The 13795-nt window shown below is 39.6% G+C and overlaps 1 protein-coding gene across 5 annotated transcripts in view; it reads right to left on the bottom strand.

Moving 5' to 3' along the window:
• AAGAB (alpha and gamma adaptin binding protein) overlaps nucleotides 1–13795 on the bottom strand; it is a 74045-nt gene that overhangs the window by 36878 nt on the left and 23372 nt on the right. For all 5 annotated transcript variants that reach the window (XM_006050234.3, XM_006050235.3, XM_025296270.2 and 2 more), the window contains exon 5: nucleotides 574–657. In XM_006050234.3, the coding sequence (XP_006050296.1) occupies nucleotides 574–657 (84 nt within the window). The remainder of the gene's footprint in view (nucleotides 1–573; nucleotides 658–13795) is intronic.

The following is a 13795-nucleotide window of genomic DNA, read 5'->3' as shown; positions in this document are numbered from 1 at the left end:
CTGAGAAACCCTAAAAGATACAACCATTATTCTTGAAGACATGCTCCCTCCACTGTTTGCCACTCTCGCTTCACCAACCCAAATCCTGACCATCCCGTGAAGACAACTGTTAGGACCTGCTTTCGTCTTGAAACTCTCTATACTCAGGCCCACAATAAATAAAGGCCACACCTCTGGCCCCTCTGCCTCTGCTGCTTGTATCAGGCATTCTGTACTCATCAAAGACTGCCTTGCACAGTTACCTAGCATTTTAAAAGGATACACTTTGATTCCTCTGCTGGACTATGAGCTCTCTAAGGATAGAATTCATGCTCTACAACTTTGGGGCTATTTCTCAAAGCCAAAGACAAGGCCAAGCATATTAAACGTAAGTTACAAATTCTTGTTAACGAGTAAACATATACTTTAAATTCTTAGAAATGTTTATTTTGGCCTTCTCTTCAACTGGGGACTTTAAAATGGAACAAATATACAGATTTCATATAATCCTAATGCTTCCACATATATCTGAATAATTTAAAACTTAGAATGGAGGAAAAAAGTCCTTAGGACGTTTAGTCCCAAGTTACTTACCATTCTTCATCACTACATTGGACCAGACGTTGGCATTCAAGGCTTGAACAATTCGCTTTACTCCTGTAGATTCTGGGAAGTCATCTAATCAGGGAGGGCAAAAAAAAAAAATTATATATATACACACACACACATAAATCTTTATATATATTCATCCCTCAGTATTCATGGAGGACTGGCTCCAGGATTCTCTCCCCACCATGGATACCAAAATCTGCAGATGCTCAAGTTCCTTATATAAAATGGCTTAGTGTTTACATATAATCTACCCACTGATCGATCCCTGGGTCCAGAAGAACCCCTGGAGAAGGGCATGGCAACCCACTCCAATATTCCTGCCTGGAAAATTCCATGGACAGAGGAGCCTGGCAGGCTGCAGTCCATAGGGCTGCAGAGAGTTGGACATGACTGAAGTGACCTAGCACATAATCTACCTGCATTATCATCCCATACATCTTTTTTTCCTCCCGTATACTTTCAATCATCCCTTGACTACTTATAATACCTAATACTATGTAAACTTTTTGGAACCCTCTGGATTTTTTTTCCTGAACATTTTCAACATGTTGTTGGTTGAATCCACGGATGCAAAACACTTAGATACAGAGGGCTGACTACATGTGCATATCTAGGACTGTGGGCCGCAGTCCACACTTTAAAATAACTGACAATTATCTTGCCTATTTAGTTGTTGTTTCACTCTATAACTTATGTAAAAAGGAAAAAAAAACTAAGAAAATACAAAGCTTAGAGCTCCTGAGAAGAATATTCTAGAAACTGGACAGTGAAGAAGATGGGAAAGGAGAAGGATGTGGAGCTCACCTCCTTCAACAAATACGTCAAAAATACGTCTACACGTGGAACAATTCTCACAGAACACCTACTGAACACCGGCAGAAGAACTCAAGACTTCTGAAAGGGGAAGAAAATTTCCACATAACCAGGTAGGACAAAACAAAAGGAAAAAAGAAAGAGAAAGGAATCAGGACAGGACCTGCAACCCTGGAAGGGAGCCATGAAAGAGCAAAGGTTCCAATATCCTGGGAAGTCCCCGCACCAGCAGAGAGATCAGCCAGGACAGAGTGGGAGCTCTGGAGCCTCAAAGGAGAGTGCAGCAACTGGCTGGAGAAGGCAAAACGCAGACCTACACAGACAGTAGGTGCGGCCGCCCTGCACTGCCCAGTCTGAGACATGTGCCTGCCAGTGCAGGTGGGGGCTGGGTGCTGCACCTCAGGCTTTGGAGGTCAAACTCAGGGGGAGTGCTGGGGTTGGCTGTGCAGAGATGGCCTGAAGGGTTGGAGTATGGTACATCCACAACCAAAGGTGCATGAGGAAGAAGCCTGGACCTGCCACAGAGGCAAGGTGCCACTGTAGGGGTCACGCAAGGGGAAAGGCAGGACTGCTTTAAGAGCCTCTTTCCCTACACACACGGTCTCAGACTTCAGGACACTGCCTATGCAAGCTCTGGGGGCAACACAAACCACCACAGGCACAGAGAGATCCAAGAAATGGTGCCAATCACTGCCCCTGCTGTTGTGGAACCTACGAGCGCACAGAAGCTGCCGCCATGGGCCCTGGGAGTGGTATCAGCCAATGCCGCCATTGGCCTGGGAGAACACATGAGTTACAGCATCTGTGCACCCCCTATCAAGGGGTAACAGCTGGCACATGCTGAGGAGAGAAGGAAGGCATCCACATAAAAGCAGCCCTTGCACCGAAAACATTAAACCTACAACAAGCTACACAGAGACACTCCCACAAATAAATAGCCTTCCAAGACCACAGTATATAAGTTTCTCCTAAACTCAGAGTAAGAGAAATATATGTAAAATGAAGATGCAGAGGAGCCAATTCCAGTTAAAAGACCAAGAGAATTCCCCTAAAAGAACAATTAAACAGACCTCTCCAGTATAATAGACTCCAAGTTCAAAAAAGAGGTAATAAAGATACCAGAGGAATTAAGAAAGGCTATCGACAGAAATGCATATTACTGTAAAACAAACAAATAACTAGAAACTATGAGGAGGCAAGAAAATTAGAAAATTCATTTGCCAAGATTAAAACTAAGATAAAGGCAATGACTAGCAAAATGAAAAAGTGATCTGGAAAATAGAATAATGAAAATCACCCTTCAGAACACAGTAGCTGCTGCTGCTGCTAAGGCACGTCAGTCATGTCTGACTGTGCAACCCCACAGACGGCAGCCCACCAGGCTCCCGTCCCTGGGATTCTCCAGGCAAGAACACTGGAGTCGGTTGCCATTTCCTTCTCCAACACATGAAAGTGAAAAGTGAAAGTGAAGTCGCTCAGTCGTGTCCAACTCTTAGCGACCCCATGGACTGCAGCCTACCAGGCTCCTCCGTCCATGGGATTTTCCAGGCAAGAGTACTGGAGTGGGGTGCCATTGCCTTCTCCAAGAACACAGTAGACAGAAAGTCAAATAAAAAAAAAAAAGTGAAAATAATATAAAATACCTATGGGATAACATGGTCTTCCCTGGTGGCTCAGCAGTAAATTCTCCTGCAATGCAGGAGACACTGAAAACATGGGTTCAATCCCTGGGTTGGGAAAATTCCCTGAAGAAGGGCACTGCAACACACTCCAGTACTCCTGCAGGGAAATCCCATGGACAGAGGTGCCTGGCATGCTATGGTTCACTGGGTTGCAAAGAGCTGGACCACAACTAAAGCAACTGAGCATGCATGCATGGGATAACATAAAGGGTGCGCTTCTATGATGACAGGGACTTCAGAAGGAGAAGAGAGAGAAAAGGGGATTGAAAATGTGTTTGAAGAAATTATGGCTGAAAACTTTCCAAACCTAAAGAAGGAAACAGATATCCAGATACAGAAAGCACAGAAGTTCCTGAACAAGATGAACCCAAAGAGACCAACATGAAGACATATTATAATCAAAATGGCAAAAGCGAAAGACAAAGAGAAGATCCCAAATGCACTAAAAGAAAAACAAAGAGTTAATTATAAGGGAACACCCATAAGGGTATAAGCTGATTTCTCTACAGAAATCATGCAGGCTAGAAGTGAGTGGATACACATATTTAAAGTCTTAAAAGGGAAAAATCTGCAACCTAGAATGCTCTACCCAGCAAGAATAACATTTAGAAGAGAAAGAGAGATAAAGAATTTCTCAAATAAGGAAAAACTAAAAGAAAAGAGCAATACTAGACCTATTCTAAAAGAAATATTAAGGTCTTCTCTTATTATAAAAGAATCAAGAAGATAGGAAAGAGAAAATCACAATTGTAAAGTAAATCATTTAAATAAGCCAATATACAGACCAAAAAGAAAAAAAAAGGCTTTAAATCTTTTTATGAAAGCGATGATAAACATAAGGAATGGCAAAAGGATAAACATGAAGAGGTAACTGAGGACATCAAAATGATAAAATGCAGGGGAGGAGAGTAGGAAAATACAGATTCGTTTATTTGAGCCTATATGACTACCAGTCTAAAAGCAAGCAGATATAGGAAGGGGTTAACATACTTGAAAAACAGGGTAACCACAAATCAAAAACATACAACAGATTCACAAAAAAACAAACAGAAAACACATGTATAAAATAAAGGGAAATCATCAAACCACAAAATGAAAAACAAAGAGACAAAGGAGAAACACAGCATCAACTGGAAAACAAGGTTTAAAATGATATTAAATACATATTTACCAATAATTTCCTCAAATGTAAACAGACTGTTCCAATCAAAGGACACGGGGTGGCGGACTGGATTAAAAAAACAAGTGACTAAGCCACCGACAAGGCACCCTTGTAGGCACCGCAAGACACTTTGCACTTTAGGGCAAAGAACACACAGATCGGAAGCGAGGGGATGGAAAAAGGCATATCCTGCAAATGAAGATCACAGGAAAGCAAGAGTTGGCAATACTCTTGTCAGATAAAATAGATTTTAAAGCAAAAAGCATAAAGAAAAATAAAGGAGGACACTATATGCACCAATACAGGAACGCCCCAATACGTAAAACAAATAATGACAGACATAGAGTGAGAAAGTGATGGGAACACGGTTAACACTAGGCTGGCCAAAAAGTTTCTTCGGTTTTAAAGTTAAAATAACAGACCCATTTTTCATTTTCACCAAGAACTTTACTGAACAATGTATTCGCTATTTTGTTCTACTATCTTCTGCCATTTTTCAGGCACCCTCATAACCCCACCTCCCCAAAACTTTGTATCTTTCTGAGCAAAGAACTCTTCCAGGTGTCTTTTACAATCATCTAGGGAATTGACACTTTTTCCATTAAGAGAATTTTATAAAGACTGAAATAAATGGACATCCAAAGGTGCAATATTTGGTGAATATGACAATGAATCAGAACTTCCCAGTCAAGCTGTAACACTTTTTGCCTAGTCATCAAAGAAACATGTGGTCTTGAGTTATCCTGACGGAAGATTATGCATTTTCTGTTGACTAATTCCAGACACTTTTCGTCTAGTGCTGCTTTCACCTGGTCTACGTGGGGGCGGTACTTATTGGAATTAATTGAGCTCCAAAAGGAGCTCCTAGTAGAGGACTCACTTCCAACCCACATATACACAACATCACCTTCCTTGGATGAAGACCAGCCTTTGGTGTGGTTGGTGGTGGTTCCACGACCTCTTGCTCTCTGTTCTCTTCCATTCCACATTATTGTACAGTATCTACCTTTCATTGCTTGTCACAAATTGTTTTTAAAATGGAACGTTTTCATTATGTTTAAGCAGAGTCACATGTGAAAATATGAGCGATGTTTTTTTCACTTATGTGGAACCCAAACATGAAAACCATAAGAGAATACAATGAACAATTTTATGCCAACAAATTCAACAACGGAGAAGAAATGAACAAGTTTCCAGAAAAATACTTCCCATTAAAACTGAATCAAGAAGAAGATAATTTGAAAAGATGGACTACTGGTAGTGAAAGAGAATCTGTAGTTGAAAAAACAAAAAATTCCCTACAAACAAGTCTAGGTCCAGATGGCTTCACAGGCGAATTCTACCAAACATACAAAGAACTTTTACTGATCCTTCTCAAACTCTTCCAAAAGACTGAAGAGAAGGGAACACTACCAAAGACATACTATGAAGCCACCATCACCCTGATACCAAACTAAACAAAGACACCACCAAAAAGAAAATTATGGGCCAGTATCTTTGATGATATTATGAAGTACAAAATGAAGCAGGGCAAAGGCTAATACACAGTTTTCCCAAGAGAATGCACTGGTCATAGCAAACACCCTCTTCCAAAAACACAACAGATAACTCTACAAATGGACATCACCAGACAGTCAATAGCGAAATGAGATTGATTATAATATTTGCAGCCTAAGATGGAGAAGCTCTATACAGTCAGCAAAAACAAGATCAGGAGCTGACTGTGGCTTAGATAATCAGCAACTTATTGCAAAATTCAGGCTTAAAATGAAGACAGTAGGGAAAACCATTAGGCCATTCAGGTATGACCTAAATCAAATTCCTTATGATTATGCAGTGGAGGTGATGAATAGATTCAAGGGATTTGATCTGGTAGACAGAATGCCTGAAGAACTATGGAGAGAGGTTTGTAACATTGTACAGGAGGAAGTGATCAAACCATTTCCAAGGAAAAGAAATGCAAAAAGGCAAAATGGTTGTCTGAGGAGGCCTTACAAATAGCTGAGAAAAGAAGTGAAAGGAAAAGGAGAAAGGGAACAATATACCCAACTGAATGCAGAGTTCCAGAGAATAGCTAGGAGAGATAAGAAAGCCTTCTTAAGTGAATAATGCGAAGAAATACAGGAAAACAACAGAATGTGAAAGACGAGAGCTCTTCAAAAAACCTGGGTTACGGAGGGAACATTTTATGCAAAGATGAGCACAATAAAGGACAAAAATGGCTTAAGAGAAATGGAAAGACTTAACAGAAGACTTAAAGACTTAACAGAAACAGAAGAGATTAAGAAGAGGTGGCAAAAATACAGAGAAGAACTATACAAAAAGGATCTTAATAACTCAGACAACCACGATGATGTGTTCATTTACCCAGAGTCAGACATCCTGGAGTGTGAAGTCAAGTGGGCCTTAGGAAGCATTACTACAAACAAAGCTAGCGGAGGTTACAGAATTCTAATTGAGCTATTTCAAATTCTAAAAGATGATGCTGATAAAGTGCTGCATTCAATATGCCAGCAAATTTGGAAAACTCAGCAATGGCCACAGGACTGAAAAAGGTCAGTTTTCATTCCAATTCAAAAGAAGGACAATGCCAAAGAATGTTGAAACTATCGCACAATTGCACTCATTTCACATGCTGGCAAGAATGCTCAAAAATCCTTCAAGCTAGGCTTCAGCAGTAGGTGAACCAAGATCTTCCATATGTACAAGCTAGATTTAGAAAAGGCAGAGGAAACGGAACAAATTGCCAACATCTGCTGGATCACAGAAAAAGCAAGGGAATTACAGAAAAACATCTACTTTTGCTTCATTGACTATGCTAAAGCTTTTGACTGTGTAGATCATGACAAACTGGAAAACTCTTAGATGGGAATACAGACCACCCTACCTGCCTCCTGAGAAACCCGTATGCAGGTCAAGAAGCAATAGTTAGAACCAGACATGGAACAATGGACTAGATCAAAATTGGGAAAGAAGTACGTCAAGGCTGTATATTATCACCTTGATTATTTAACTTATATGCAGAGTATATCATGCGAAATGCCGGGCTGGATGAGTCACAAGCTGGAATCAAGATTGCCAGGAACAATATCAACAACCTCTGATATGCAGATGATACCATTCTAATGGGAGAAGTGAAGAGGAACTAAGGAGCCTCGTGATGAGGGTGAAAGAGGAGAGTGAAGAAGATAGCTTAAAACTCAACATTCAAAAAACTAAGATTATGGCACCTGGTCCCATCATGGCAAACAGAAGGGGCAAAAGTGGAAAGAGGGACAGATTTTACAATCTCTGATTCCAAAATCACTGTGGATGGTGACTGCAGCCATGAAATGAAAAGACAGTTGGTTGCTCCTTGGAAGAAAAGCTATGACAAACCTAGACAGTGTATTAAAAAGTAGAGACATCACTTTGCTGAGAAAGGTCCATATAGTCAAAGGTATGGTTTTTTCAGTAATCACATACAGATGTGAGAGCTGGACCATAAAGAAGGCAGAGAGCTTAAGGACTGATGGTTTTGACTTGTGGTGCTGGAAAAGACTCTTGAGATTCCCAAGGACAGCAAAGAGATCAAACTAGTCCATCAATCCTAAAGGAAATTAACCCTGAATACTCACTGGAAGGACTGATACTGAAGCTCTAATACTTTGGCCACCTGATGTGAAGAGACTACTTATTGGAAAAGACTCTGATGCTGGGAAAGATTGAGGGCAAGAGGAGAAGCGGGCAACAGGATGAGATGGTTGGATGGCATTACCAATTCAATGGACATGAGTTTAAGTAAACTCTGGGAGATACTGAAGGACAGGGAAGCCTGGCATGCTGCAGTGTATGGGGTCACAAAGAGTCAAACTCAACTTAGCGACTGAACAACAACAATAATCTTTTATGAACACAGATGTAAAAATTTTCAAAAAATATTAGCAAACTGAATCCAACATCACTTCCTGGCAAACAGATGGGGAAACAGTGGAAACAGTGGCTGACTTTATTTTTCTGGGCTCCAAAATCACTGCAGATGGTGATTGCAGCCATGAAATTAAAAAACGCTTACTCCTTGAAAGGAAAGTTATGACCAACCTAGACAGCATATTAAAAAGCAGAGACATTACTTTGCCAACAAAGGTCCATCTAGTCAAGGCTATGGTTTTTCCAGTGGTCATGTATGGATGTGAGAGTTGGACTATAAAGAAAGCCGAAGAATTGATGCTTTTTAACTGTGGTGTTGGAGAAGACTCTTGAGAGTCCTTGGACTGCAAGGAGATCCAACCAGTCCATTCTAAAGGAGATCAGTCCTGGGTGTTCACTGGAAGGACTGATGTTGAAGCTGAAACTCCAATACTTTGGCCACCTGATGCAAAGAGCTGACTCATTGGAAAAGACCCTGATGCTGGGAAAGATTGAGGGCAGGAGGAGAAGGGGACAACAGAGGATAAGGTGGTTGGATGGCATCACCGACTCAATGGACATGGGTTTGGGTGGACTCCAGGAGTTGATGATGGACAGGGAGGCTTGGCATGCTGCGGTTCATGGGGTCACAAAGAGTCAGATACGACTGAGCGACTGAACTGAACTGAACTGAATCCAACAACACATAAAAAAGATCATATACCATGACCAAGTAGGATTCATCCTAAGTTCACAAGGATGGTTCAACATATGCAAATCAGTCAATGTGCTATACCATCTCAACAAACGATAAAAACCACATGATCATCTCAACAGATGCAGAAAAATCACCTAACCAAATACAACATCCATTCATGATAAAAAGTCTTACCAAAGTGGGTATAAAAGGAACATATCTCAATATTATAAAAGTTATTTATGGCAAACCCACAGTCAATATAATGCTCAACAGTGAAAGGCTGATCTGGAACAAGGAGGCCCACTATCATCATTTCTATTCAACACAGTATTGAAAGTCCTGGCCACAGCAACCAGACAAGAAATAAAAGGTATCAAATTACAAAGGAAGAGGTAAAAATGTCATTATTTGTAGATGACATGGTATCATATCAGAAAATCCTAAAGATTCCACACAAAAATTACTAGAACTGATAAATTCAGCAACTTAGCAAGATACAAGATTAACATACAGAAATCAGTTGCATTTCTTTACACTAACAATGAAAGATGAGCAAGGGAATGTAAACAAACCATCCCATTTAAAATTACATCCAAAAAATTACTTAGGAATAAATCTCACCAAGGAGGTAAAAGATGTACTTATATGCTAGAAACTACAAAATATTAATAAAGAAAATTAAAGAGGCAACCTAAATATCCACAGACAGAAGAATGGATAAAGAAGATGTGGCCTGCATACACAATGGAGTATTACTCCGCCACCAAAAGGAATGCAATAATGCCATTTGCAGCAACATGATGGACCCAGGCTGATTTGTATTGTATTTTAGATTCCACATGTAAGTGACATCATATGATATGTCTTTCTGTTTATGACTGACTTTGCTTAGCGTGTTGTACTGTTTGAAGTCTGGGAGGGTTATGTGTGATACACACATCCTTTTTAAATGTTCTTTAATGATGATTCAAAGAAATGGAAAGATATCCCATGCTCTTGGATTGGAAGATTTAATATTGCTAAAATAGCCATACTAAATTGGGAGACTGGGACTGATGTATAAGCACTGCCATGTGTAAAAGAGATAGCTAGTGCGACTTCAGCTCAATGTTCTGTGATGATCTAGATGGAATGGGGAAAGGTGGGGGTGGAAGAGAGGTCCAAGAGGAAGAAGACATATATACATAGAGCTGATTCACTCCATTGTACAGCAGAAATTAACACAACATTATAGAGCAACCATACCCCAAAATAAAGGCCATACTACCCAAAGCAATCTCCATACCCCAAAATAAAGGCCATACTACCCAAAGCAATCTACAAATTTAATGCCATTCCTATTAAATTACCCATGGCATTTTTCACAGAACCAGAATAATCCTAAAATTTATATGAAACCATAAAAGACCAGGATTGCCGAAGCAACCCTGAAGGAAAAGAACAAAGCAGGAGGCATAACGTATCTACAAAACAAAAACACAGAGAACAGACCTGTGGTTGCCAGTGGGGTGGGAGGAGGCGTGCAGTGGGAGGCTGGGGCCAGTAGAAGCAAACCACTGCATACAGAATGGAAAAACATCAAGGCCCTACTGTAGAGCACAGGGAACTAAATTCAATATCCTGAGATATTTTCCACAATTTAGAAGAATATAAAACAGCATGTATTGGCACAGAAACAGAAATATGGATCAGTGGAATAGAATAGAAAGACCAGAAATAAACCCACACACCTATGATCAATTAACCGTCAACAAAAGAGGCAAGAATATACAATGGGGAAAGACAGTCTCTTCAGCAAGTGGTGCTGGGAAAGTTGGACAGCCACACGTAAAACAATAAAGCTAAAATAAACCCTCTCACCATACACAAAAATAAATTCAAAATGGCTTAAAGATCTAAATATAAGATAAGACCCCGTAAAACTCCTAGAAGAGACCATAGGCAAAACATTCTCTGAGATAAATCATTTTATGTCATAAATCTCTGACATAAAACCAATGTTTTCTTAGGTCAGTCTCCCAAGGCAATAGAAATAAAAGCAAAAATAAACAAATGGGACCTAATTAAACTTGTAAGCTTTTCCAAAGCAAAGGAAACAAAACAAAAAGACAACCTACAGAATGGGAGAAAATATTTGCATACGATGTAACTGACAAGGGCTTCATTTACAAAATACATATACAGTTCATACAACTCAACAGCAACAAAAAAAACAAAAACCCAATCAAAAAATGGGCAGAAGACCTAAAAAGACTTTCTCCAAAGAAAACATTCAGATAGCTAACAGGCACATGAAAAGATGCTCAATGTCATTCATTATTAGAGAAATGCAAATCAAAACTACAGTGAAGTAGTACCTCACACAAATCAGAATGGCCATCATTAAAAAGTCTTCAAATAGCAATTACTGCTATTAGAGGGTGTGGAGAGAAGGGAACCCTCCTACACTGTTGCTGGGAATGCAAATTGGTACAGCCACTGTGAAAAACAGAATGAAGGTTCCTCCAAAAACTAAAAATAGACTCATCTTATGATCCATCAATCCCACTCCTGGGCATATACTCAGACAAAATTATAATTCAAAAAGACACATGTAAATATATGTTCACAGCAGCACTATATATTCAACAGCAAAGAATGGAAACAAACTAAATGTCCATGGAGAGATGAATGGATAAAGAAGATGTGGTCTGTACACACAATGGAATATTACTCAGCCACCAAAAAGAAGGAAAGAATGCCATTTGCAGCAACATGGATGGACCCAAAGATTATCATACTAAGCAAAGTAAGTCAGAAAGAAAAAGACAGATACCATATAATATCACTTTTATGTGCAATCTAAAATATGACGCAAGTCAAAATACCTACATAACAAAAACAGTCTTGTGGTTGCCAAGGGGGTGGGGGTGGGGGAAGAGATGGAGTAGGAGGTTGGGGTTAGTAGAAGCAAACCATTACATATAGAATGAAGAAACCACAAAGTCCTACTGTATAGCACAGGGAACTATATTCAATATCCTGGGATATTTTCCACCATGATGGAAAATAAAAAATATATCTTTTTTATAGTTTTATATATACACACACATGTATATGTATATATTATTTATATATATATATATATATATATATATATGTAAAATATACATACACACAGAACTTTCCTGGTAGCTCAGCTGGTAAAGAATCTGCCTGCAATGCAGGAGACCCTGGGTTCAATTTGTGGGTTGGGAAGTTCCCCTGGAGAAGGGATAGGTTACCCACTCCAGTATTCTTGGGCTTCCCTGGTGGCTCAGACAGTAAAGAATACACCTGCAATCTGGGAGACCTGGGTTTGATCCCTGGGTTGGACAGATCCCCTCGAGGAGGGCATGGCAAACCACTCCAGTATTCTTGTCTGGAGAATCCCTATGGACAGAAGAGCTGGCAGGCTATAGTCCATGAGGTTGCAGAGGGTCAGACACAACTGAGCAACTAAGCACAGCACATACATATACACACACAACTGAATCACTCTGTTGTACAGCATAAATTAATACAACATTGTAAATCACCTATGAAAAGTGTAGTTGCTCATTTGTGTCTGACTCTTTGTTACCCCATGGACTGTAGCCCCTGTCCATGGGATTCTCCAGGCAAGAATACTGGAGTGGGTTGCCATTTCCTTCTCCAGGGGATCTTCCCAACTCAGGGCTCAAACCTGGGTCTTCTGCATTGCAGGTAGATTCCTTACTGTCTGAGCCATGACTTTAATTAAAAATATATTCTAGAAACTAAATTAAATAAACACATAGTACAAAGGATTATATAGTAAAGTCAACCTCATTACCTCACCAATGGAATCCACTCATACTCCTCTGAAAATGTTAGTTTCCATCAATTACACAATCCTGGGATTGTACTAGAAATACCAAACTTGGCTTTTCATAAACAATGAGTTTCTCAAGGGCAGGAAAGGTCCTCTTGGTATGCTATAAAATCCAGTAAATGCCCCAACTTTTCGTCATTGGGAACCATACAGTGATAATTACTATTTATAATAGATATCTAGATAACAATTTCTTGATGGGAAATAGACAGCTTAAGAGTGAGAAGTGAAATTACTATAACCATAAGAGATAGGCAAGGGGTCATTTAAAAAAAGAAAGAATAAACCACAAACACTGACAACTTAATTAGTTCAGTATCAGTACTATCTTGCTTCCGGAATTTGACACTAAAAGTAACGGGGCAGTAATCCTAGTTCGCATACCAATAATAAGGCAGTATTCTTAGCTACAATGTAGATATGAGTGTGCACAAAGGAAATGAAAATGCTTCAGTTGAGTCTTACAATACTCAAGTGGAAAATAGCAGCAGAATCTAAAAGTTTTCATGTGGTTTAAAAAGTTTTTTAGAGTGTACAGAGCACAGTCCGTACAGAACCTTTCTCTAGTGGCCTGGCCCAGTCCTGTGTGGTTTAACGGGAACAGCACAGAATTAGAAGTCATAAGATCTGAATGTGAAGCGAGGCTCTGTAACTTATTAGCTATTTGATTAAAGGCAAATCACTCATGCTATTCTCAAAGAAAAGTAGAGATGACATCACCCTGTGTGCCTTTCCCATGGAGAAGATGCACTGGAACTGGTGATTCACTGGTGTGACCTTTCCCTCTAAAGTGGAAACTCCTTGAAGGCAGGAGTCATGTCTTACTGAATTCATCATTTTCACTACTTACACTAACATAGTGCCTGAAAGACAAGAGGCTTTTAGTAAATGATGAAATAATGAATCGTTTAAATACCATCCTACCAACCTAACAGAAATATAGGAAGGATTAAACCAGAAATACTCAACAAAGACAAGTTTATCATCATTAGTGTTTAAATGAAGAAATAAAAGCTATGTTTATCTTAATTTTCAGTGATTCAAGTCTTGAAAGAATAACTAATACTTCAGATGATATATAACCAGGA

The sequence above is a fragment of the Bubalus bubalis genome, chromosome 11 (assembly GCF_019923935.1).
Source record: "Bubalus bubalis isolate 160015118507 breed Murrah chromosome 11, NDDB_SH_1, whole genome shotgun sequence".
Lineage (NCBI taxonomy): Eukaryota > Metazoa > Chordata > Mammalia > Artiodactyla > Bovidae > Bubalus > Bubalus bubalis.
The sequence above is the reverse complement of the archived record's forward strand: the minus strand, read 5'-3'. Positions and strand labels throughout refer to the sequence as shown.